At 47.7% G+C, this 26608-nt stretch overlaps 1 protein-coding gene and 1 long non-coding RNA gene across 9 annotated transcripts; one reads left to right on the top strand and one right to left on the bottom strand.

The window, feature by feature from the left end:
- Positions 1 to 69: 69 nt before the first annotated feature.
- LOC121088227 lies at positions 70 to 3607 on the bottom strand. Of its 3 annotated transcripts, none has more exons than XR_005827870.1 (3): positions 3574 to 3607; positions 2626 to 2980; positions 70 to 2474 (listed from the first exon to the last, which is right to left on the bottom strand). It is a non-coding gene; the product is annotated as an uncharacterized LOC121088227 (long non-coding RNA). The 3 variants fall into 3 exon arrangements; XR_005827871.1 differs by lacking the exon at positions 3574 to 3607 and having other exon boundaries at positions 70 to 1099; positions 1583 to 2474; positions 2626 to 3479; XR_005827869.1 differs by lacking the exon at positions 3574 to 3607 and having other exon boundaries at positions 70 to 1777; positions 2342 to 2474; positions 2626 to 3473.
- On the top strand, positions 3579 to 26605 carry BID (BH3 interacting domain death agonist). Of its 6 annotated transcripts, XM_040593983.1 has the most exons (9): positions 3643 to 3690; positions 5744 to 5879; positions 9304 to 9374; positions 16771 to 16913; positions 18670 to 18738; positions 21304 to 21505; positions 22746 to 22888; positions 24465 to 24668; positions 25641 to 26605. In XM_040593983.1, the coding sequence occupies exons 5-9, from the start codon at positions 18730 to 18732 to the stop codon at positions 25650 to 25652; spliced, it is 570 nt and encodes a 189-aa protein (XP_040449917.1). In that variant the 5' UTR covers positions 3643 to 3690; positions 5744 to 5879; positions 9304 to 9374; positions 16771 to 16913; positions 18670 to 18729; the 3' UTR covers positions 25653 to 26605. The 6 variants fall into 6 exon arrangements, with proteins under 6 accessions (XP_040449918.1, XP_040449916.1, XP_040449922.1 ...); XM_040593982.1 differs by lacking the exon at positions 5744 to 5879 and having other exon boundaries at positions 3607 to 3690; XM_040593988.1 differs by lacking the exon at positions 5744 to 5879 and having other exon boundaries at positions 3607 to 3690; positions 21304 to 21496.
- Positions 26606 to 26608: the final 3 nt, after the last annotated feature.

Raw genomic sequence — 26608 nt, forward strand, 5'->3', positions numbered from 1 at the left:
TGTTTGTTTCCCTTGCATTCACTCCCATGGCTGATGATTAAAGAGGAAGCTGGAGCTGAGGGAAAGCGATCTTGAGACAAAAACCTCAGTGTTAAGAGGGTCCGACTTCGATTTTTCTTTTGCTGGAACACTCACAGCCCATCTTACCCGAGATACAAACAAATCAATCTTTATACAACCCAAATACATGGTTCCTCTCTCCACATTTTACATTGTTTCTTCAGCTTCTCTGTGAAGAGAAATTACAAGTAATGGCCCAGAAGGGCTGAGAGTAATGTAAATTGAATTGTAGGAACTAAGACTTCATTTCTGTAGCTGTAGCTCACTTTCTTAGCCTGCAGTCCTAGCGTGAACACCTGACAGTGGTATAGCAGCATTCAGTAAAATAAGGAATGAATGACATTTCTGTTTCTGTGCTGACTTTTTGTGTTGTTTTAAACCCCCACCACTCCATGCCCTGTCTCATCTGCACTGTGCCGGCTAAGGGATGTGGAGCTCCAGAGCTGTGCCCCTTGAACTGACTGGAAGGATTCAGAGGTTCAAGCTCACCAGCTCCCGTGTCAAGACAAGGCATCTGGGTATCTCCTGTGTGAAAAGGGTCAGTGTTCAGCCCAAGTGGTGGGTGCTGGGTTCAGTAAACATCAGGAGCTTGATGCCCGAAGGAATGACACCCAGACAGCAGCACTGCTGTCACCGAGTAAACAGAAATCATAAGACTTCGTGCCTTTTTTTTTTTTTTTTTTTCAAAAGCAGAAAACACAGGAAGTTGTGGGAAATCCCAGGCAGGGGAAATCCCGAACGAGTCTTCTTTTCCTGCACCCAACCATTTTCAAAACAAAGGATAAACCCTCGTGTTTGTAACGTGGCTGGCGGTGGGGGGTGGGCCCCAGGGCCTGGAGGCTGGAGATAGCAGGCTGCGCTCAGCTCGCGACTTCATTTCATCCGTGTAGCTCAGTAGGTCGGCACTTCTTGGAGGCCGTTTCAAACCATACACCTCTTCCTGTCCTTGTGGTCTCTTGCTTTCAGAGAGTAGTGGGAGAAAGCTGTGGTTAGCCAGGAGGGATCTCTCTGGTGTCAAAAGGCCAGTCCACAAGGATTTCTGTGATGCCAGAAGAGAAACGAATATATGGAAATTGACCGCTGGACTTGGAGACACAGGAGGTCAGCTCCCATCCATAGCTCAGGAAGCCAGCCTTACAACACTTCATCACAGCTTTTAATTACACTGCAAACTTGTTAGCCCCTGATCTCAATTAGGGACCCAGAGGTTCTGCTATTTTATAAACTATGGATAGAACCACCAGTCTCCTAGGAGGCGTTTCTGTATTGCTCACTTTGGCAATGAGCTGCACCAGCCCTGGATGGAGGGCCTGTGGAGATGAGCAGGATCACACTCCCTGCACAGATTAGCTATGTGCGCGTAAGAAGTAACACCTGAAGAAGATCTCTTACAAAAAAGTCCTGCCTCAGGAGCCCAGCGTGCTGGCAGCTGCTTCTTTCAGTTTCCATTGATGATGAGTAGCCTTCGGGAGCCTCCCACCCTTTCCCCACATGGTGTTTCATGCCCTCGAAGCTACCTCACCCAGCCTGCCTTGTTCCCCGTGACTCCTCCCCAGTTCTCCAGGTTCAGTGCCGAGGTAAGGAACAGCACAGCGGTTACTGAGGTGGAAGCGTGAACGTGCCCTTGGCTCTAAGGAGGAGCTCAGGAAGGAGGATGTCAATGGGTTCAATGCAAAGCCTCCTGGCCATAATATATTATGTTGTACAGCTGCTTGGCCTGGATAAAGACAACACATGTGACTTGTCAGGAAACATAACTAGGAGGAAGTCACGCCTAATGCTAAGATCAAAGAGCAGATGCAAAACCTGGCATTTTGGCTTCCCTCATGTTTGTTTTTGAAAAGTCCCCACCATGAGTGCTGGGACAGCTGCCTGCATTAGCAATTGCATTTTTAAGTCCTGTATATGGTAGAATGCAAACCTAATCTCGTAAGAATGCCACCGGGCTGCTCATCTCACCAGGAAAAGCATACTTGGAGGAGATTCAATTCAAGCAGGGGTCGAGTGCATCTTCCTCCTTTAAATCCTAAAGCATCAGCAGCAATTGAGAAAAGGCTCCTACAGGTGGTACAGCAACAGTGCTGTAACGTGGCTCCTCAGCTGCACCACAGATGGTATCATCCTGCCAGAGGGAAGGAGGGGGCCTCCTGCTTCATTTTATAGATATTACTCAATGGAAGCGATGAAGAGTTGCCTCCTTCCTTAGCCTGCATCCCCTCACACAGCATTCAGGATAAGGAAAGACAAAAAACCTGTCCAAACCAAGCTTTGGAAAAAGTACCATTTTCCCTTGGCATCTTTGCAACAGTCTAAGTGCCTGTGGACTGCAAGGGAGTGGATAAACGAGTATTTCCAAACTTGCTGAGTACGTGGTACTTTTCTGAATGTCTCAGACATAGGAATCACGTGGTTTCCTGTAAGCAAAAGATCACATCTCTTTTTTATTATTTACATTTTCTATACAAATACATAAAATAATTTATATTACTCAGATACCAAAAGCAAGCAAACAAAAAATAATGCCGATTTCTTCTGGACAGAAGGCAGAGTATGCATTTTGCCTACCTGTGGCTAGCAGTGCTGACTTTCCAAGATCAAGCTGAACAGTTTGAAAAAAACCAGAAACTTCTCTTCAATTCCTTGGAATTTACAAAAGTTGGCAGATACCTACGTGTCAATTTTCCCCCCCTACCTAGTTCCCAGCATGAAGCCACTTGCTGGGTTGACAAACACATGACTCAAACCTGAATCAGAATTAGTTTGGTCTTAAATTTGCAGAATCCCAGGAACTTTAAAAAGCACTCTGCCATCAGCCCCTTCCTGATTAAACACCCATGGTGTGCTCCGCGTAGCGAAACCAAGGCTGAAATCGGTACGGTGCCTCGGCATGTTAGGAAGAAGAAAGCACACAACAGGAAACCTGTATTAAATACAAAGTAAGAGAAACAAAACTACATTAAAACCGTAAGGCTGTTTAAATAAAAATTAGTTGAAGTAGAATGATACTAAACACATAAAACTATATTAAATGAAAATTTAATATTATTTTTGGCAGGGACGTAGCGGCTGTAAAATGGACACGAGGTTTCAGCCCAGCAGCACAAGGTCGGCCGCTGGTCGAGCTCCAGAACAATCCTGCCAACGGCGGGGCCGGAGGCCCGGGGCCGCGTCACCCCCACGCTGAGGGGGCTGCGCCGGCGGGAGGGCGGCTCCGCTCGGGGAAAGCCCCGGCGCCAGCCGCCGGGAGCCACTCTCACGGCCGCGGCTGGCCCCGAGGAAGCGCGGGGCGGGCGGCCCAGCTCCGCCTTCCCCCGCGCCCGGCCCGTCACCCCGGGCAGCCCGCGGCCCGGCCCCGCCCCCCCCGCCGGGGCAGCCCCGCACCCACCCCCCGGCGGCGGGGCCTCATCGCCTCAGGCCGCCTCCCGGGCTGGCCTCGGCCGGGCCGTTATCCCCCGTTACGTTACCCCCGTTACGTTACCCCCACCCCCGTTACGTTACCCCCCCGGCCGTTACCGCGCGCGGCCGTTGCCCGCGCGCCGCCCCGAAGGGCCGGGGGGGCGGGGCCTGGCGCCGCTCAAATAGCGCGAGGGGAGGCAGCGCGCTCGCGCCGCCGGGCCCCACTCCTGCTGGGTGAGTACGGCCCGCACCGGCCCGGCGGCGGGAGCGCTTCGTGGGGCTGCGGGGTGGGGGCCGCGGAACCGCCGCCGCACCTGCTCCTTCCCTTCCCCTCGGCGGGGAGGGAGCGAGCGAGCCCGGCGCTGCGAACGCCGCCGCCAGCCGGCCCGCGCTGGGGGGAGGGCAGGGCGGGAAGCCGGCGGGGTGAGCATCGCGGCGTTCCCCGGCGGGTCGGGCCCGCCCCGGCCCCTCCGGGACAGCGGCCCCCGCCTCGGGAAGGGGGGCCGGCGGGAGCGGGGGTTGGGGCGCCGCGGGGCCTGACTTGCCGGTTGCTTCTCGCAGCCCTCAGCCCGCCGGTCTGAGCGAGGCGAGCGGTCGGTGGCCCTGGGGGGGGCGGATTGCGGGAAACGTTCTGCGGGCCGCGACTGATGCGCTTCCCCCGGTCGGTTTTCGCCGGCCGTATCCGACCTCGCTCTGCAGCCGCCCGCTTTTTCCTTGAACTTTGTTTCCCGCTCGCTCCCTCCATCTTCCGACAGCCCCGCCCGGCCGCGCTCCGCTGGTCACCGGTGCCCGCCCCCGCTGCCCTCCGCCCGGGGGGGCCGGGCCGGGGCCGGGCCGCCGCTCTGCTGCTGCTCGCTCTGGCCCGTCTTCGGCGTCACCCTCCGCCACCGTGTCTGTGTGTGTTGCAGACCGGGCTCCCTTCCGCACGGGCGGTATCCCGTAAACCGGGACAGCCGCTCTCTTGCCTTGGCCCGCGTGGTAAAGCTGAGCGTGGAGTCATCGAGGTTGGAAAAGACCTTTAAGATTATCGAGCCCAGCCGTAAACCCGACGCTCTCGCCCTCGGTCTGTGGTGGCAGGTTTCAGCCTGGGGGATGTTTGCGGGGCAGGAGGGAGCAAGGGGTTAATCCCGTAGCGGCGGCTCCGCGGGACCCGTGCTTGCCTCGGCTTTCCGGCGGCAGGGGTGTGGGGGTGGCGGCGACGGCGAGAAAGCGGGCAGGGAAGGATTTCCGATAATGGTGTTATATAGTTCGTAGGAGAACCTGGTGACTGATAAAGATGAGTCACTTCGGTGTGTGCTCTTCTCCAGCCTCCTTCGCCTTCCCACAGCTGTCGGTGTCCCTGGCCGCCGTGCAGGGGGTGACGGCCTTGGCTGCCTCGTTGTTCCCCGCGAGCAGCGGTCACGTCGCTGTGACCCGAGGGCGCAGTGTTCGTTCAGGGTGGCAGAAGCTGGGGCAGGAAGCTGCACAGCGTGCGAAGTGGAAGGAAACGGTGTGAGCAGGTCCCCTTCCCTAGAAAGGCGTTTCTCTGGTGCGTGTGGTCAGGTGATGGTCTCTGTACCTTGAAGGGACAGTGGCTCTGAAACTGGCAGGTTTTGGTGTTGTTTTTTTTTTTTTTTTTTTTGGGGGGGGTGTCTTTTGTTAATGCACAGTATTTTGTAGCTTTAACTAAAAAAAAAAAGGTAGAGGGCCTCAGAGTTACTTAAATCACTGAAGTCTTAGTCCAGAAAGTCCATACTTATTTTAGAAGTTGGCAGCTCTTCTTGATGTTTTTTGAGGTATGTGAGCCAAAGTCTTGCAGGATACTTGTTTTGTTATCTTTTCGAAATGATTGTGTTAGGTGGAAGAAGGAGCAAGGTGGTTTCCCAACAGGAAATTATTTTTAAGGTTTTGGGGTTGGGTTGGGTTTTTTTGGTAAAGGACTTTTTGCAAAAGTCCACTTGTGGGGAAGACTGGTGTTCTGTTGTAACTTTTTGTCACCAATCAGACTGAAACTGTTTTCACCTGCCCGTGGAAGTATAACATTTTTAAAGGTATTCATTAAAAAAAGGGTGGGGTTTGTGCATTTTTCTCTCCTTTGCAACTTCTTTACGTAACAAGTTTAGTGCTGTTCAGAGTCTTCTTTAGGTGTTGCAAAGCTATACTCGTGATATCCTCTGTGCTGTTGGTGTTATGCAAAAACACCTGGGCAATGCATTGTATAAAAAGAGGCATTCTAGCACTTTGTTAACTTGCTTGAATTTCTGCAACCTATCTCTTGCCATTTTCCTGTCTCTTTTTAGATTTCCAGATCTCTTGTCTGTCGTTACAAATAACTGCCTGGCAGGGTTTAGGGTCCAGCTGAGGTAAAAAATGTCCATTGTGTATGTGCAGTGTGTAATACCTGACTGTGAGCCTGCTGGATAAGCTGCCCTGTACTAAGAAAGGTGGGTGTGAAAATCTCCCCTTCTTACTTGGCTGCGTCTTGTTTGCATTTGGTGACATCTGCTGAATTTAGGAAGAAAAAATAAGACTGATTTTTTGGTTAGGTGGTTTTGTTGAGTTCCTGCCCTTCCAGCTTCTTACAGCCACAGGAGGCCAGCTGGCGCTAGTACCGCTGAGACCATGAGTTCAGCTCAGTTTCTCGCTGTGCACGTTCAGCAGAACAGTGTGCTTGAGTTCCACCAGTGCTGCCTGTGCAAACCTGGAGTTTCTCCTCTTGGGGATTAAGTATACCTGTACCCAGCACTACGACGCTGCACCTTTGGATAAATGTGAGGGCCTTGTAAAGGTGCTTAGTGTGGCCTTTTATTTCTGTTAGCTCCCAAAACATTAAGAGCTGTGATACATAATTAGGGGGAGGCTGGTGTGTATTTTCACTGAGCGCTTTCACCTGGAGTCAGTTATGCTATGTTGTTTCCGTGTATTGTGTTTTTCTTGTGTAACAGGATGGAAGGAGTTGGAGGAGCTGACAGATCAAACAGATTTTTTTTCTTGTAATAGCATGAAAATGTTTAATTTGGAAGCAGACAGGCACATAAATCTAGTGACTGCCACCTTTGGAGACCTTCCTGGAGTGGCCTGGCATTCAGAAATTACAGCTTCCCTTACATCCCACTGAATTGGGGCAGTAGGGACATAATAACCACTAAAAAGTGTATATGCTCAGTGCAAAGACTGCTGGTGTAACTGTGGAGGAGCAACTATGAGGTGTTGGCTCCTTGATGAAGCAGCTGCTGCGACCACTAGGTATGAATGAACTAACAAGCAGTAGGGGGTAGGTCTGGGGTTTTTTTCTACTTGAGGGAATTGAGAGCAGATGAGCAGGTTTCATTTCCATGCAAGTCTTCGACTAGCGAAAAAGCAGAATTTACCAGCAAATCTGGTATTTCTTTGCAAAGCACCTTCCTCTGGTTTTCTCTTAGCATACTGTGGCTGAAATTATCTTCATATCTGTGTGCTGTGCAAAGTATATGCAAATATTTCTAATTAGAGAGTTGAAATTAAAGCTTGGCTAAAGGAGCAGATTTCTGCTTGAAGTATGATCCCCTGTTGTTTTGGATGTCTTATCTTGGGGTTGGAGGCAGTTGCAGGGGGCTGGGTTCAGCTTTAATTAAAATAAGCAGCAATGAGTATAGTTGGTCCCTTTCCCAGAGATTTTTTTCTTTTCACCCAGCTCAGAGAAGGATAGGGAAAGGAGGGGTAAAATGTAACATTCATTTTTACAAGTCATGCAGAGTGTCCAGTCTCGATCTTTAGGTTTGAAAGCAATCTGTTAAGCTTCTGTGATTGCCTTGATTGGTACCAGATGTCTGTAGTGAACCATGTCCTGGCATCCTGCTGTTGCCTCACCTATTGAACAGGACCCCGTAGCTGCCATCAGTGTGGGTTAGACACCTCCTTATACCTGGATGAGATGGCATGCATTGCTTCCTACACAATTTTTGAAGCAATTGCTCAAGCATAGAGCATAGTGCTGTGTTGGTGTCTTTTGCATCCTTTGCAACAGCTGTTCTAAGAATCTTTCAATCGCATCCCCTTTAGTAGCCCTTTAGCTTAGTGTTGCTAGTATTGCCTTGTCTGCTTAGTAACTTCTGTTCTTGATCCATTCTGCTGGCTCTCCTGTTTCTTCACACCAATATGGTACTGCGTGGAGGTGCCTTAGTGGGCTTTGGTTGGACTGTCCTTGATGGTGAGCATGAGGAAAGGGCTGTACACCTCAGTACATCCTCAGAATGCTGCTCTATATCACAAGAGGACTGTCATTTGGCTTTAAACTCCTACCTCAGTATTTTGCTCACCACTTTCCTTTAAAATCTCAGAGCTTTTATTCAGCTTCACTGAAGGTATGAGCAGGGGAATTGGATTGTGTGTGCAATCATTGCATACATGGATGTTGAATTTAAGTGTCTGCAAACCATCTGTATTTCCTGATAAAACACTGTGACCTTTGATCAGTTCCTAGTATGCTCTTGCTGCAGTTCATAGTGAATGGGCAATACGCAGGTGTTTCTGACGTATTGGGCTATTTCTTTCATTTCATTTAAAGGAGAAAGTATGTACTTCGGTCCTGGTAGTTTACTGTAATTGTTGTTACACCCTTAGATTAACAGGCATACAAAACAAATCCCCTTAGATCAGCTGGTTGTTTAATTTCGGTTTTATGTTCGCTTCTTGGGATTTAGTGTTAATCTGTGTTTCCTCATTAGCTAAAACTGAAAGTGAAATGGTTTGCATTATTTCATGCACGGTCGTGTATTTTCGTAAAATCGATGCTTTCTCACTGTGCTTTTGGACTTTACAGCTAGAGAGGCTGGAGGAGTGATGAAGAGTGCTGGGGCATCTTGTGTAACTGCATCCATTTGCCTGGACAGTAGGAAATGTGTGCTCCTGGAGGCAGCTGTTCTGCAGTTCTGCTAATCACAGCTTCCAAATGGCTCCTGCTGAGTTTCTGTGAAAGAGAATGTTTTCTTAGCCATCTATCATTGTGCTAAAGGTGTTTAAAAGAGATGATGCTTTCTTTTGTGCTCACAAGTTTGAGGCACTGCTGTCAAAACCCTTTGATCAGGGCTGTAAATGCTGTTTTGAGTTGCCAGCCTGGTTTGATACACAACTTCCTCTGAGGTTCCTGAGGATGTCTAGGCTCCTGTCTTAAGAAATTCCTTCAAGGTGGTTTTTGTTTTGATTTGTGTTTTGCGTTTTTTTCCACAGGCTTCATCAGTTTAATTATCATGGTGGTAGTAAGAGGTTGTAATGCAACACAGTGGGAGAGAATTCTCCTAAGGGCCAGCATGTTCAGTGTTATCAAAGGACCAGTGTCAGGCTTTTCTTCTGGGGATTGTCTCTTTGGCTGTCTGTACTGGTACGTGGCTGTTACATAAATGTAAGGAATGGAAGAGATTTTTATAGCTATGATACACCTCCTGTTTTGGAGGAAGGAAACCCATTTAAAATTCACTTTCATGTTCTGGAGAATCTGTTGAATATTGAGAGAGGTTGTGTATGCTCTCAGAGCAGATAAACATGCAGCTGTGAAGATTTGTCTTTTTCCATCAATGCTTTAAGTCTCTTCTTTATAGTGAGTGTTCCAAGTCCGATGAGGTAAACAGGCTCCACTAAAATAATTCTGGAGAGTACCAGCTGTAAAAATCGTCTTGAAAGTAAATTGTTCTGTGCACCAAGCTGTAGCTCTGTGCCTGCCATCCTGACTGTTGTGTCACCATACTTGTCTTAAGCAGGGAGCTTTTGATCAGGTTCTCTTAGGTGTATTGCTCCTTGGATGTGTGGTCTCAAATGACCTATGCTGATGCAGTATTTAAACTTCACATTGTGAGCATCTTTATAGCTTCTTTTTTTTTTTTTTGTCTCCAGAAAGCAGTGCAGATATTCCTGATACTTACAAGTCTGGAAGAGGAGTTCTTGTCTAGTCATACAGCCTGAAGGTAACCAAAGGCAAAGGGAATGCTACTGTTAGTGGCCACCTGTGTCTGTACAGCCATCTTTTACATTTTTTATTGTTTTTGATGAGTTTTATACTTTGCTTGTTTAACTTGCCAGTCAGGCAAAGGAAAGAGAATTAAATTCTTCTTTATTGTTGGTATCAGCCGTGAAATGCCTCGAAGTTGCAATATGAAGTGGTATTCCTGATTTTCTGACTGTGCTCAGGCTGGCACATAACAGTAGTGCATGGGTTTAAAAGTAAAATAAGGATAGTCTTGTCCTCTAGGTGGCATGACAGTTACTGTATCCAGTCCCACTTTCTGATGTCTTGTTTGGCAGCTCTTGTCAGAGCCTGTCCAAGTGGCACCTGCATTTGTGGGAGGCCAAGTGATAAGAGACTGTCATCAGTGCCCAAGGGACTGAACACTTTGTTGCTTCTCCACTGTAAAAGCATGCCAGAGTACAAGTGTCCAGTGCTGATGCCCCAGCAGCGGCATCTTCTAAATTTGGATGCAAGTTTTGTATTTGTTTGACTTGACACTGTCACTTGCACATCACCAGTGATAACTGGAGTTTGTTCCAGTGCCCACCACTTACCAGCACTACTGAGGAGCTCCCTGCTCCCACTGTGGCCTTCCTTTGTAATGTCAGAAGACTGGAATTATGATTCCTCAGTCATTTCCAAGAGGCAAACCGTAAGCACAGCTTGAATGTGCCCTGTGACATTATTGCAGGGTTGTGTTGCAGCTACTGGGCTGATAGTTGGACTTGTGAACACAGAGCTGACCCTGTAAAGATCAGTAATCTTATGTGGGTGATTGTGTCTTTTCATCAGGGTTTGCTCTGCTTCCTCCTACCAGGTCCTTGGGAAAGGTAGAAGTATTTTCCTCATGTTCATGAGGAGATGAAATGCAGGGCAGGTTTGCCTGACTGGAGTTACTTTGCTCAACACCAGAGGGAAAAAACTAAGCTCAATCCCAGATCAAAAAAAACCACCTGCATTGGCAGTCAGGATCCAAATCTTGCCTCTTCCTCTTAGGTGTGGCCATGCCCAGAATATGGAGATGTGCAGATTCCATTTGGGTCTAGCTGCAGTTAGCTGAATCCAAATCTCAGCTCCAAGCTTTGGGGCAATTTGAGCTGCAGGGTTTCTTCTGACTCAGTTTCAATGTAGCTTTATCTGTAGGCTGGCTTCTGAAGAATACTGAACAGTGCTGCCTCCATCACTGATCTGATATAGAAACCACAATAATCAGAAGTTCCTGCCTACCTTTTGTTTGAAGAGAGTTAATAGTATGGCAGTGTTCCTTCTTATTCATTGATGTGCTGCATAGGGGCTGGGCAACAACATTCTCAGCCAAATGAAAATAAAGGTTGATGAGGAAGTTCTTTTTCCTTCTAAGAAGTCAAAGTACTGCCCTGATAACTAGAAGATTGCTGCAATTCATGTTGTCATGAAGAGTAATGTGAAACAGTGGCAGACCTTGGAGCTGAAATAAATCCCTTTAAAAAAAGGCCAATCGAAACCTTCTTTTCGAAACTGTCTCTAAAGCCTTTCTTTCAAAAAGGAAGATAAAGCCCCATCAAAAAAACTGTGCAATGTATTTCTAAGTCAAAATACACAGCTGAGAGTATTTAGCATTCAGGCTGAGGTGTTCACTCTGTACTAAGGCAGCATAAAGAATCAAAGGTAAAAATGATCCAGCGAAGGCGGCAGTTGGACAAGCATCCATTGGTGTTGGGTCTTTGTGCTCTATTTAGAGTTTCAGTGCCACTGAATACTGGAAGATAAATATACACTGAAACTACCGAGCAGGAACATTCAGTACGTTTCAATGTATTTTTTTAAATCAAAGGTTTAAAATCCCTTGCTGGAGTGACTGGTAGTGGCATTATTTGCATCTTAAAGGAGGGTGCTATCTTGAAAGGGAGAGAAACAAAAGCTGACTGCCTCAAGCGATCAGCAGTTGTGCTTGAGAGTAGCGGGAGAGGTGGGTTTGAGCAGTCTAGTGGATCCTGGCTGCAGGGTATCTTTCCTAAGAGTTTAGCAAATAAATCACAAGTGACTGGGGGATGGGGTCTGTCCTGTGCTGGGCCACAGACCTGCCGGCATCTCAGTGCTCTGCCCGCTGCTTGTCAGTTTTACTACTTCCAACATGATACTGTTGGAGTTGTAGCTTCCCTTGGAGACAAATGCATGGAAAATGCCTGTGGTTGGGAAGCTGTGTTCCCTGTGGTGGGGAAAGTCCTGAGAAACTCGAAGTCATTAGCTTTGGTATTAATCACTTCGGTTTTGCAGTAGCATGTGTATGTGCATCCATAAATGCACAAAGGGGCTTGTTCAGCCTGTCCTTCATCTGGCTAATGTATCACACTGTCTGTTTCCCCACCACCCTGCTTTTCTTTCCAAAGCCTAGAATCAAATTCTAGTTTAGGAGGACAGTGGGTCTCGGGTGAGGAAAGCCTTGGCGCCTTCTAAGCACTGTCACAGGCTGCCGTATCCTTTGCAGGCAGAGTGGTGATGGGGACAGGCTTTCTGTGGTTATGACAACCCCTATTCATCTCAGCACAGCTTAGCAGTTCAACAGGCTCTCTTCCTTTTTGTTTCTGCCTCCTGCCAAGTTGTCAGAGTTATGTGTGGAACTGCCATGGGAGTAGTCAGGTTTCTTCCATAGCTAGAGAAATATGAGGAAAAGCTCTGGTTTTTGCTGGTAGTAGGGCTGTTTAGTTCCTGTTGGATTTATGGGCTAGAAATTGAGTGTGGCAGGGTGATGGGGACTCCTCGGGGGACTTTGGGCTATATTATGTAGGATTTGCTTATGCTGTCATGAGTTGAAGTGCTATGGGCAGCAGTGTGGCACAGCTTAGGCACATCCTTCCTCAAATAAGGAACTTCTTAAGTCTGCGGTGCTGTTTATCTTCGTTTCTCTTCCTCACTTTCTAGTAATGGCTGGTTACGTAAAGTGGTTGTGCCTGTGGCAGGTTTTCAGGAAGACTGTGAAACTGAGTGGTTGTGGATTTAAAATGTCAGGTCATATCAAGTGCCTTAGTTTCCCTACCTGTAAAATTATGCCTTCTTCTAGAAAAGAGCTCTGCAACTCAGCAATGGAATATTTGCCTACGAGACAGGTGAAAGCCGCCAGGTCTAGGAAGGGACAAATAGGCACCATTTCATTTCTTCCAAGAATGATGTCATCCTGACTGCCAAAAATAAAGTTCTTATCTTTCAGCTGCCAGGCAGAGGAAATAGAAAAGGCTTCAATCCTATGCACTTTCTCGGTGACTGATGCTTTATTGCAGTTTCTGCTTTGAAGGCTTTAATTGATTTCTAACTCAAATGTGAGACATAAAGGTAAATATCTTGACAACTCAGACAACAGGTCCATTGACTGATAGTGTCTCTGTCCAGGTGTTTGTATGGGACTTGTCTCGGAATCCAGACAAGTTGTTAAAGGAGGCAGCCCTACAGGCATGTGCCTTTGCTGCTGGAAAGAGTATGTTTTCATAACCAGACAGTGTCCGATACAGCTGAGAATAGTAACTCACAGGCTGAGCTGTGAGGAGAGGTGGTGGTAAGCAGAGGCATTATTTGTGGTGGGGTGGATTCTTTTCTGAGCAGTCTTGAAGACATAATGGAAGTGTGAAGAGGGGACGAAAGCTGATTTGTAGGGTGGCTTAGCACTGTTGTTGTAGGGATTCTGGCATCTACTGTTGTTCACAGCAGCCTTGAGCATTACTGAGAGTTCCTCTAACAGTAGTATATGCTGCCAGCTGATTCTCGCTGGTGTGTGTGGAGCTGCTGGTGATGTGCTTGCAGTGTCTGGAGGTACAGCAGAACCCCACCCTGTTTTTTAGAGCTGGTGAAATCTTGCATGCTTTGCAGCTGTACTGTTTCCATGTGTAGCTCTGTACCTGGGAAGATGAAATGTGTGCTTGCAGCATTTGCTCTTGAAATATGCAGTATGTGGCAGTGGTATGGCAGGGAGAACTTAGTTTGGTCTCTCCAGCACGACTATGGCCAGTGTTGCCTCTTTGCCCGAGATGGTGTGGCACCATCAGCAAGGGTGCTGGGAGAAGCGTGGTACAGTAAGAGCCTTTTCCCTTCACTTATGCCTCCCAGAACTGCAGGAGGTAGTTCAGTGATGTGGGAGGAGGTGCAGGTGTGGAAGAGAGCTGTGGAGTGCAGACTGTCTTGCAGTCCTGCCTGTCCCTCTTTTCCACCCTGCAAACTTGCCATGCCATTTCTCCTTAAAGCTTGGAGTCAGGGGATTCTGGCCCTGCCTGCTGCTGCCTCTACTGTTGCCACCCCTCACTGGTAGGCACAGCTGGGAACAGCTGCACTGATGAGTTCCTTTTAAGATTTAAAGACTAATACAACTTGAGGATGAGAAGGAGAAACAGAAGACGGGACACCAAAGCTGAAGGGACTGGTGTTGCTGGAGGAGAGCAGGATGCACCATCCCTCGGGATATACTCGGCCCCATCTAAAGAATTGTGATTGCCTTGGAGGCTTGCTTTGGGGGAAGCGTCCACAGAATTCTCTTGTTAAAATTGGCGCGTGGGTGGAATGAGGTCTTTAGTTCTGTGTTGACAAGCGGCTGGTGGATGTGCTCCTCTGACTGTAGTTAATGTTTACTTAACATATGCTTCTCCAGTCCTTCATCCCAACACAGTGTTGAGTTGGAATGGACATGCCCCACACTGGCTATTCAGAGCTGATTTAAGGGTCCTAAACTTGTGCTTAAAATAGCCCCTCCACTTCTTTTCTGAGGAAGATGGTAAGAACCGATTCAAAAAGCTGGTTGTAGTCTTATCTGTTGAATACTTCAAGGCATCTAGTGGTTTTTCAGAGGTGGCTGTTAACACATCAAGCTCATTTGTCTAATGAGTGAATTGAAAGTGTGAAAGGGAATAATGCATTAAAATTAATTGGTATCTAATGCTTTTTAAAATCATACTCCATAAAACTCATTCCAAGACTTTCAGCAGGCCTAAAGCAACCTTAGCAAATGGTCTAGTTAGAATCTGAATCTGAATGCAGATTGTTTGTAGCAATTATCTCCCTCTTTTCTCATTCTCCAACTAAATATTCTTTTCACCCAATATACATTTTCTTTTGTAACTCTTTCCATCCACGAGAAAAGGTCTTATCCTGGTAGTGTTAGATTCAGATTTCCAAAGTCTTAATGATTAAAAAATTCAGGTGACATCAGCAGGTGACTTGATTGGGGCTTGCTCTTTAGGGGTCTATTTGTTTAAAATTCTGTTAAGGAATTTGACTTCTCAGGAGGAACTTTGTGACTATCCAAGCCACTTGCATTGATTTTAAGTAATTGTCTAAAACTTGAGGTTTCTGGAATTTTGCCTTGTATTGTAGTAGTAGGGAGCCATTTTGTAGTGTGGGATAAATCCTTTTCCCTGTTTTTTAGTGTGTTTTTGACCACCCAAGCAGAGCTTTGTATTAGCTGTGGACTGGAACCCTTCAGGGACTTTCATTGCCTCAGTGGTGATTGTCTGATTCAAGGAATTTAGTTCATGAAATTCTCATCTTCAAGCCTCTTTGTCTTAATTTTTTACTATATAAGTACTTTGGAGTGTGGTGAATTTTATTATTGTTCTTTTTTGTCTTATCTCTGCTCATGTGCTGGAGTGAACAAACTTGCAATCTGCAGCTGTGATGGGTGACATTTTTTTTTTAATGTCTCTAATTCTATGGACTTGCCTGGGGAGTGTCTAACTTGACATAGAACTGAGATGATCCCCTGAGGGGAAGAACCCCCATGAGTACGTGTGTCTCTTCCCCCTGCACACCCGTTAACATCTCTGGGTGCGGCAGGAACCCTGGCAGGGTAGGGGCTGCACAGCCCCTTTCTGGTTTTGAGAGGCTGTTGTTGAGGTGTTTTACCTGTGCAGCACTCGGGGAGGACCTTCCTGCCATAACCAACATATAAGCTTCTGCCTCTTTCTGAAAAGCATAAGCGCTTTCGAAACAGCGTTAGGTCTGTAGAGACAGATCCAGGCACCTTTCATGCACATCTCCAGGAACTGATGTGAGGAGCATGCACAAGCAGGGTCAAGTTCCTCTTAAGAGCTTCTAGTCGGCATAGTAAGCTGGTGTGGGTGATGTGGTTGCAGAGCCTTGTGCCAAGCTGCTATGCCCTGCCTTTCTGGGCTTAGCTGTATAGGCAAGCCCGGAACAGATCTGGGTCTGTTTGACTTGTATTTTCTGATACAGGAACGGAATAGCTTGCCTCTTTTCCTTCCTGGACTGACGTGGTCTGTGCATCTTCTTTTAAAGCAGGGAGTGGGAAAAGACAATAGTGCATTTCTTTTTTTTTTTGTTGCCTTTTTTGTGAGTGTTTGGATAAATGAGTTTCCTGGCAGTGTGAAAGTAGGACAAAAAATGTAGGGAATCTGGATTTTAAAGCCTCACTCTGAGCTTTCCTTGGAAAGATGTGGCAGGTGGTAAATCCCCCAAGGAAGGATTTCTGCTTTTTTTTTGATTTCTGCTCCATCCTCTTGTGTAAGAAAGATTGCATTGGTCCCTCTGCAAGCTGATGTTTTATTTAGTCTGTTTATTGCCACCTGACTGCTCAGCTTGCCCTCCAGCAATTTACTGGAATTCTCATCAATAAAGAAAATGGGTAACCCTAGCACAGTTTGGCTAGCTTTGGGTGGAATAGGTTTTGCTGTAACATTTTTGCGAGTGAGAATTCTCTTTAGTGCTACTCAGCTAGTTTCACCAGCACATCTGGCCACTTGTGTGTGACTTGCAGTTGTAGTGACTTGTGTTGCTTCGCACTTCTGCCAGAACTGTAGAAGAACATCTGCCCCTCTGTATGTCGTGTGGTGTGAGCAGAGGATGGTGCAACTTCTTGCACCTTGAAAGACAGGGAGATTTGTTCAGCCTGTGCTCGAGTTAGTCAGCTGGCTGTTACCAGCCAAATGAGCCAGCATGGGTTAATCTGACCAGCTGTAGAGTGCTGCTGTGGTCCTGCATGAAGCTTTTGGCATAGACTAGAGCTGGGTGAGGATGGCAACACTGATAGAGGCCAAGAAGATTGCTGTGGTGAATGTGAGTTTCAAGGCAAATGGGATGTGGCAGCTGAGGCTCAGTACTACTTCAGCCTTCCTGCAGTCGAAGCCGTGATGGCTTAGGACGTGGTGCTTAACTGAGCAGGAGTTAGTATCGGAGAATATCCACTGTTACTAGTTGTAACATGAACACCTTGGGCTTGGGCTGAATTATGTTGAATTGAAAATAAATGTTATCTATAAAACCAAAATACGTGAGTTGAGGCTTTGCCTAGCCTACAGAAATGTCGCTCGTGTGGACAGCTCCTGGGGAATTAACAAAGCTAAGGTCCTGCTAAATCGCCACTTTCCTCTTAATCTCAGGCATTCTGTCTCAAGTTCTCCAACCTGAATTAACATCTGGCTCTTCAGCAAAGTCAAGCCAAGGAGAAGGGTCACCCTGACCTGTTTCAGGTCCCAGAGAAGAGGGAGGACCGCACTCTCCCCGGCCAGCACTGCCTTTAAAGGTGAGTAGCAGCAACAGGGATTTGAATGGAATAAAGAAAAATGCAAAGCAGTAAAGGCTAAGCCTGTGTTTTAAGAGGCTGTTAGTCTATTGCAGGGGTCCTCAAACTTTTTAACCAGGGGGCCGGCGCGTGGATGCAGTGGCAGGCAGTCATCTGCGGCTGCTTGGTTTCCCCTCCAACCCCCAGCAGGGGGGTCTGTAAATACCGGGGGCCGGATTGAGGACCCTGGGGGGCCGTATCCAGCCCGCAGGCTGTAGTTCGAGGACCCCTGGTCTATTGTAACAACTAAATGAAAAATAAGCTTATGGTTAAGAGGCTGCCTGTGGGCTGTTGAGAATGTTTCGGTCTTAGGGGCTTCTAAGAGCCTTTGAAAAGTTGGGAAGTTCATGATCTCTCTAAATTATTACTGTGGTTTTCTTCAGAGTTTGTATTAATTTCTGTTCTCACTTCCTCTTTTCCACCAGCATGCTTAGTTATTTAAAACACAGTTTTGAGGGGTTGTTACTATGAAATAGGATCATTCATCGCTAGCCAGGTCTTTGGTGGTTGCAGGCCATCTGGTTGGGCTCCTTGGCACTTTCACCCCATTTTTGATGAGAAGGTACCTGTGTAGCAGCCAGACTATTGCCCTGGGTGAAGGCCTGGTGGGAAGGTAGTGCCCACTTTCAGCCAGGCCCTGCTCATCAAGAGCTGAAGCCAGTTTGCACCAGAGACTTCTGTGTGCAGTTGTGGGACTGTTGCATCTGAGGCAGCAAATGCAGGATTCCCAAACAGGATTCCTGTCCTCCCTGCTTTGGCATTTGCTAGGTGGGTAGCCTTGAGTTATCTGCACAGCAAGTGCAAATCTTGCACCTTTCTTGCTCTGGGGCTTCCTGTACCAGATGTGACTGCTTCAGCTGCTGGTCTGGCCTGCCCGAATGAGGAGGGAGCACTGTGCTCCTTACCAGCTGCTCTTGGTGGGTGAGAGGCCACCTCCTGTGCCATGCTCTCTGGCCTCCCTGCATGCCTGTTCCCTTGGGCACTGCCCAGCCACAAGGCAGGCTGTGGGTTGTCAGCCCTGAGCATGCACCTTGGGGGCAGAGGAGCTTGTGACCTGGGTCCTGTTTTTTCCCTTCTTCCTAGTAGGGCTCCCTGGAGGCTTAATGGATTAGTGTTCGTGTAACTAGAAGCCTTTGATGATGCTTGGTGCAACTTTCTCTGTCCCTAGGTGTTTGCTGGGGAAGTATTGAAATAACCTGAGTATGCACGTGTACCTCTGCATGGGTGTCAGGGTAGGCAACCTTAAAGTCCTGCAGATGTGTAGCACTGTCAGCTGGGTGTTTCACTTCAGAACATGCTGCTGTGCATGCAGACCCAAGCAGCTTACCTGCTCTCAGATACTGAGGAACTCCCCTGTGATTACACTGCTTTGTGTTCCAGCCTCTGGCGCTATGAAGTCTTGTCCCTCCCTTCCCCATCACCACCTCTTGGCTTTAAAGATACGTTGCTCTGCTGTCTTTCATGCATCTGTGACAGGAAGGAGTTTGATGCCCCTCATTCGTGTGAATAGGGCCCTTCTTGCTGGGACACTTGTGGTTTTCTCAGCCTTTGTTTATGACTGACTGTGTGGTGGGCAGCCCTGTCCAGAAATATGGATGTGCATCACTAGAAAGGTCATTTTCTATGAGATGTGGTCAGACCCATGAACATTGCTGCAAGATGTGGGTTTACAGGAAATTTTTTTCCTTTCACCCTTTTCTTTCTTACTGTTTTGCAGGGCGAGGACTTCTGGTCTGAAGCAGAGGGTGACAAGAGGTGCTCTGTCTCTGAATCCATCATGGAACAGGTTAGGTTCAAACATGACTGAAGTCAGGGGTTCACAGTGACCAGTTCTCTTGTGCACTTGTTCTGAGATACCTCAAAGGGGATAAGTCTCAGAGTCCTGGCTCGTGTCCTCCTTTTTTCCCTCAGAGCTCGGGCAGGAGCCCTGACACTGCTCTGTATAGAGAAGTGGATGGAACCACTTAATTGGCAAGCTGCTTCCTCTTGCCTCACAGTGTGAGGCTGCAGATGTAGCTGTTTAAGAGACTATGGTATTTATTGATAAGTCTAGAAACTAAGCTGTCAAATGAATAGACATACCACTGTGCTCAACTTAATGCATTGTTTTGTGCAATATTAAATGCAATTATGAAGCTACTGTTTATCACACTTAAATCTTAACTACACTGAGCTGCTATTGAAATATCTTATCCTCCCCACTCTACCTAGTGTTAGGGTACAGTTATAGCTCTTTGCTCTGCCCACCCACAAGCCTTTTGGACACAAACCTGTGGGTTTGGACACAAACTAGTCCAGGGGGTTGCCACTGGTGCCCCAGTGAGCGTGGGTCACCAGGTGAGCTTCACTACTGTCTGTAAAAATCCACGGTCAGGTCATGGAAGATGTGCCTTTTGTTGTCTCTGACCTTATTTTCCTGTATATAATTTCCTATATAATATTTATTATTATATACCTTATTTTCCATTTGTTCCCACTTCTGAAGTCTCCTTTTTGTTGTCTGTTGTCTTTTTTCTGTCCAGTCTCCTCTCAAGTAAAAAAGCCCTGTCCTTAATTACTACTTATGCATTTGTCCCAGTTTTGCTGCTGTTGCCTAGGCAATATGGGTCCTGTATGATATTACTGATAGGGTTCTGTACTTTTAGGTGGTCTTGCAAAGTTTTCACTCCCCAAAAGGTGTCTGAAACTTCCTTTAAATTATCAAGTTCATCCTGGTTGCATATCTGTTACCCTATGCAGTTGGCAAGACAAACGATTCTACTTTAGCCTTGATTCTTCTCCCTACTTAGAATTAAGCCTAAGCATTTTCTTACAGGCAGACATTCTGTGTACCAGAGTAAGGATTTTCTTTCTCACTTTTATTTCTGTGCTTACACAACATCCTACTCCTTTTAGCTGCTTAACTAAAATTATTGGACAACCTCCTAGTTTTCTGCAGATGCCTTAGTTGGTTATGAGGCCCCGTGTTCCAGTGGGACCTCTTGCTCATCGGTTTGACTGCCTCATGGACCTCCTCAACCGAACTAATTTGGGCTCTGTCCTGCCTTGCTGGAAGCAGCAGGGTGCATGGCTGTGGGGGCAGCCTGTGCCTGTCTCGTGGTCGCTCACTCCCTCCTCGCCCAGAGGGATGGGGAGGGGAATGGGGAAGGAATTTAAAACTAGAGGGTTGAGATAAGAACAGTGTAATAAATGAAATAGAATAAAAATGAAATAATAATGACATTAACGGTTATAACAAAGAGGGTGGAGGAGAGAACGAAATCCAGAGGGAAAGGAAGAAAGAAACATGTGATACACAACACAACTGCTTACCACCTGCTCACTGATGCTCAGTTGGTTATGCTGCTGCCTGCTCCAGCCAACCCCCTGGCTCTATATATATATATATACACATACACATTGCAGCCCAGGGTATGGAATATCCCTTTGGCTAGTTTAGGTCAGCTGCCCTGGCTGTGTCCCCTCCCAGTTTCTTGTATCCCTCCAGCCTTTTTGCTGGCAGGGCCTGAGAAACTGAAAAGCCCTTGAGTTAGTATAAACATTACCCAGCAGCAACTAAAAGCATTAGTGGGTTATCAACCTTATTCTCGCATCAAAGCCAAAACACAGCACTGTACTGGCTACTAAGAAGGTAATTAACCCCATCCCCGCTGAAACCAGGACAGCCTGTGTACTGGGGGTGGGTGTGCCAGTGTAGATGACACCAGGCACCAATGTGCTGCCATTTCACTGTTGTTCTTAGTGAGCAGCTGCTTGGTTCTCTACAGAGAGCTGAACAGGATTATTACGGAGCTAGTCAAGATCCCTTTGAAGAGGGAGAATAAATGTGAACCTTGGGGGTTTTAGCAGACTTGTGCCGTTAACTGTTTCTCACCTTGTTACTGTTGTGCCCTGATTACATTTAAAGGGAAGCTGCTGGGCTCGTGCACAGGAAGTAGCATGCCCAATTCCCAAATACAGGGGTAAAACCCTTCCAAACAAAGATGTCTGAAAAGGGAGAAGTGGGTGGTTTGTGCTAAGTACACACCTATTTCAAAAGAGGAGTTCTGAGCAGGGTTTGTTATTGGCACAGCTGGAAATGTGAGGAGAAGGTGAGCTGACTCTTCCACCACTGGTTTGTAAGAACAGAGCCATCCGTCATTCACCACCAGACTGTTCTGTGTGGGCACACATCCAGGTGTTGGTGTGCATTTGCTGAAGTCTTATGGACTCCCTGGCTAAGGCTCTTTGGGATGCCCAAAGGAGGCCAGAGAAATGTGTTTGGGGGGCTTAGAAAACAGCGTATGCATAGACTTTTTGAGTGGGACTTTTCCTAGGCATGGGCTTAACGTTGATTTTTCTTACTTTTAAGATCAATGGATCTGTCCAGATGGAGTGTGCACTGCTGTACACCTTCCTGGAGGCATCCTCTGACTGCAAGTTCAGAGAGCAGCTGCATTCCCTGCAAAGCCAGGGGATTGTGCCATTCCTGAAAGACAGCTGCTACTATGATGATGAGGTGGAACTTCAGACCGATGGCAATCGGAGTGGCCACTTGCAGAACGGTGAGCTAGGTCAGTGCTCTTTTCTCTATCCTACAAGCCTCCCTGAAGGTGGTGTTTTCTTTTCCCTTTTCCTATCTTTGCTGCTGGTCTGTTTCAGAGGAGTAATGTTTTCTCCATTGTGAAATTTCACATGTGGCAGGTGGTGGTGGTGGTGTTCGTTGGGAGTTTTAACCACAAAGATAGCTAGTGCTTAGCACTCTTATCTCCCCATGGATTTCCAGAGCACTCATCACCTTGGGGTTTGTCTGCAGCACATCAGAATGAGGGCCACAAAGCTGGTACTAATGATAGCTGTCCTTGAGGAGCGTAACGTTGTTCAGCCTCACACTGCTCTTCAGGCAGCATCAGTATTTGGGGCTGGGATTTTGGAATAACGTTTGTTGTGAATTCCTTTCTGCTCTACCAGTGTGGTGGAAACTGTTCCTCAATTTCTGGTACTGTTGCTGCTTCACTAGCCACCTGCAGGATGGCTATTGCCCCTTGTGCAGAATGTGTCAGCTGGCATATTGACTGAGGAGGAACTGCTACAGTAAATAGCCCTCCCTGATACAAATCTGCATAGATCTCATGCCCCAAGTGACAACGGGAAGCTTTGCCAAAAGGAGATCGGACAAGGAATAATGCTTTTAAACTAAAGGAGGGTAGAATCAGACTAGATAACAAGGAAGACTTTTTTTTTTTTATAGTGAGGGTGGTGAAACACTGGAACAGGTTATCCAGAGAAATGGTAGATGCCCCATCCCTGGAAAATTCAAGGTCAGGTTGAACGGGGCTCTGAGCAACCTGATCCAGTTGAAGATGTCCCTGCTCACTGCAGGACCTTTTACAGGTCCCTTCCAACGCAACTGCTCTATGATTCCGTGAGATGGCATGCTTCAGATGGTGCTTAAGAGACAGGTCCTGACAGTAGTCACTTGACAAAACCAGGCACGCTCTCACTTCTCTAAGCAAGGCTGTAGCTGTCCTGTACAAATTTTGGTTGGAGGTGTTCTGACCTTCCCTTGTGGTGTTTTTTGGGCAGTGTATGGCTGCACTTTACCTGAACTACAGATAACCTGTTGCACACGGTCTCTGGTAAATGAGTTGAGTGCATGCAAGGAAGTTGTAGTGTGCATCACTGTCATGAATGCACTGTGATTGGGGGTGGGGTGGGAAGGGAATTCTTGCAAAATGCTGTGGGTCAGCTTACCTGCGCCAAACCTAGTCTGACTGCAGCCTGTGGACTAAATCCTGCTGTATGTGTTGGCAGTGTTTGACCCTGAGGTAAATGAAGTTGTCCAGACCATTGCTGCTCAGCTTGCTGAGATTGGAGACCGGTTTGATAAAGAAATCAATGCAAGAGTAGTAAATGACCTAATGCAGCACTTCCTGAACAAGAATCTGTCTGGAGAGGTGAGTGAGAAGCAACCTGACTAGCAGGTCCCTTTCTAAATGTTGTGCATCCTTCCTGCAGTGACTTTGAAGCAGCAAGCTTGCAGTGTCTGTATCTTTGCTAGTTTGCTGATTTAATTGTTGCCATTTTAAAATTCAGCCCAAACACTTACATTTTAAGATTTGTTAAGAGGTGATGCTGTATCCTGTGGCAGCTGTTACCCTGCCAGCTGGGTTTCTTGGGTTCAGTCTCCTTTCTGCAGATGGTGAAATTGGGGTAGTTGTGGAGACTTTCAGAGGCATTTTGACTTCATTTTGTTGGCCCAATGGCTTATCTTTGAAAATCAACTGTCTTGTTGAGGCTTAGTATTTGTCCTTAAGATCTTTGGTGCTGGATCCTGTTTGTCTGCTGCTTGTCATGTCGGCAAAACTGGAGCAGTGTTTGTGCCAGCAGCTTGACTTGTGCTTCTTACTGAACACTGAAGGGACAGCAAGTAGTGAGACCCTTTTCTAGTGCCGTAACTGTTTAGCTCAGGCTGTCGGCATTGGGGGTAGCAGTGAGGTTTGCCCTGGATGGGTGACCTGCTGAGAAGGTCTGCGTTTGAGGTCCCTTGTGTTAGACATACCTCTTTTTTTCCTTTTAAGGATTGGATCCACATCTGGATCAAGAGCCACAGTTTTCTTCCACAGAGCCTTTTTGGCATCTTCAAGATAACTGGCTTTATGGCTTGTTTGGCTTTCTCTGCCTGTGATTGAGTTTCTTATGCTTTATAAGCTAATGCTATCTTTGAATTAAGGGTTCACCTTCTTGCTGACAAGGCAGGATTTAATGACTTAAACCAATCTTTTTTAGCTTTTTTTTTTTGTGATGTGGGTGTTTTCTACTGGGGTTTGTCACCTGCACAGACTGATTCCAGCAGAGTCTGACCCTCCCCACTCCTGCTGTCTTGTTCTCCACCCAGTTTGGTTTAGGCCTTCAAATTTATTGCCTAACTTTTTGGTCTTCAATAAGAATGAGCCAAACCTAACTTCTGACCAGGTGGACCTTGCTTTTTCACATTAGTAGCATAGCTTAGTGTGTGCATATACATACTGCAGAGCAAGGCAGTATTTGTTCCATGCTTGGACACCTTGTCTAGCTCCTCCCTATGTGAAAGTTTTTCTACGAAACTCACTTTGTGTTCTTGATAGTCCCCATCTAAGCTTGTACCCCTGAGCTTCACTGTGTTTAGGGCAGGTTGCCTCTCCTGGGAGCCCCAGGATTCCTGTGCCATTTGAGGACTTGGCAGGCTAGGCTGGGGAGGAAGGGGGGCTGTTTCGCCCTGAGTGTGTAAGGTGCTGTCTAAATTTTCCAGTGGTGTATGTGTTGTCTCCCTTTCTTTTTGTCTTGGGTGAGCAGCTGAGCTTAATGTGGTCATCCTTGCTGCCACTGAGGGCACGTAACAGGCAGGCTGCTGTGCCCAGGAGGAAGGGGAGAGCAGCATCCTGTGAGGTGCTGGAACAAGCACGTTGTTAGCAGCACAGGACTGGCAGGCTGCGCAGAGATCCCTTTCTCCCAGAGCTATTGCGCTGAGATCTCTCTCTTCCTTCCGTACAGGAGATAATCCGGCACATGTCGGAGGCAGTGGAAGGGCTTGCGCGAGCCATCCCCTTAGACATGGAACAGGAGAAGGGCATGTTGGTGCTAGCAATGGTCTTAACTAAAAAAATTGCAAATACAATGCCCTCCCTTCTACCGCGTGTCTTCAACACCACTGTGAACTACATCAGGCAGCAGTTCCACAACTACGTTGTCAGAATGGTGAGTGCGGTCAGACGGCTTTCCTGGAGGGAACAACCGGTTTCCCTGTAGTGCTCTGGAGGTTTGTCCAGAAGGGAATGCCAGCCCCTGTGGTGTGCTGAGGGAGTGAGGCTTGAGGGGGACACGTCACAGCTTCTCCTCACCCCACTCACAGAAGTTGGTGAACAGAGCACGTCTATAATGTAGGGCAGAGAAAGAGATGCGATTGCTCGTCTCCTCCCTGCAGTCTCCTCGGGGAGCTGTGCGGGGAAGGCAGGCCTGACCCGAGCTCTGCAGGCCAACGCTTCCTGAACCGGTTGGGCCTGAGGCCTCTGCTCTTGTCTCCCTGGGCTCCCCAGAGCCTGGCAGAAGTGGAAGGAGAAAGGAGCTGCCCCTGAGCAACAGCAGAAAACAACGAGGAATGGCCAGATGGGACATGGCAGCTCCATTCTTGTTCTTTGTTGGAGCTGCAGCACCGGGGGGACACTGAACTGCTAGCAGTCAAGCCATGGCAGAGGCTCGGGCGTCTGGCCCCTGCTTCAGCGACTGCCCTGTCAGGGGAGGGGACACGCACACACGTGCATGCAGAAACTGGTCACTAGTGTAGGAGACTGTCCTGTGCTGCCTTACCGCTCCGCGGGGCGCTGCCATAGCGCAGAGCGGGCAGGCAAAGGGCTGCTGGGCTGATGGCTGCCCACCCGCCCCAGCGTAGCGGCGTTAGGCGTGGGATAGAGCTGGGCACCGGAGGCTGTTCCACACTGCTTGGGACTTGTGCCAGTGCTCTCCCTGCCGTTAGCACGGAAAGTGGGTGATGTCAGGCGGTGACGGCAGACATGCAGTGCTGGAGGTGGCAGAGTCGAGCCATGGTTTGTGGCCGTGGGGACACGCAGCCGTGGTGGCTGCCGGGCTCTGCAGGCAGGCACAGGGCACAGGTCTTGCCATGGGACGGTGGCTCTGTTGCCGTTAACGCTGGTTCTGTTTCTCTCCCTCTAGCTGGATAACTGAGCTCGCCAGCCCTCTGTGTGGAGGATGCGGATTCCTGAAGACTCTTTACTTCATGTGTGTGAATCTTTTTCTGCTCTCAACTTCTGAGATACAGCTGTGAAAGGGAAGGCAGAGCTTCATAGATAGGCTGTTGTAGACTAGCACAGCAATGATAGCGATAGTGTGAGCTGCGTGCCAGCTCTGCTGGTGCCTGTAAGGGGTAGTGCTTGCTCTCTCTGTGGGTTTTTTTTTTTTTTTTTACTTTCCTAGCCTTTGTGCAGACCCTGGCCTGTGCCCCTGGAGGAAATGCTGTGAGCAGAGCCTGCACTTCAGTATTTTTTTGAATTAGCTGTAGCATTTTGCTTTAGTTAAGCTCTTCCCAGTCCAGCTCCAGGTGCTGCAGCTGAGCCACACTGAGTGTTACTGTTCCCAGAAAGGCCTCAAGCTGTAAAATGGGTGGCTGATCAACACTGACATACAAGCCCCCTCCCCCCTTTGGTGATCGATCAGGTCTATCTTAGTGAGGAGCTGGCAGCAAGAGAGACACTGACAGAGACTGAGGTGTTTGACCAGGAAAAGCTGAAGTAAAGATACTTCAATATTAATTGCCATAAACCTGTGCTTGCTTGAAAAATTAAAACCAAACAAGAATCTAAAGAAAAGGGCAGGGCTAGGTACAGGGCAAATTCTTTCAGGGAACGCAACCTGGATATGCTTGAGGAAAAGTGTTTAGCTTTAGAATGTCATGCTATAAAGGGAAAGAATGTATCGGCCTTGGATTGGGAAGAATACCTGGCATTTCTTATGAGTATTGTAGTCACATCTCAGGTTCAACAAACTGTGACTCAGGTTGATTTGATACATACCTGTCATGACTTCACCTGTGATCCAGCAGCCTCAGAAGTTCTGAATCGATGTAAATATTTTGTGGGTTTTTTTTTTAACTTAAATAAAATTGTCAGTTCTTATGGCAATAC

Source organism: Falco naumanni, chromosome 5, assembly GCF_017639655.2.
Source record: "Falco naumanni isolate bFalNau1 chromosome 5, bFalNau1.pat, whole genome shotgun sequence".
Lineage (NCBI taxonomy): Eukaryota > Metazoa > Chordata > Aves > Falconiformes > Falconidae > Falco > Falco naumanni.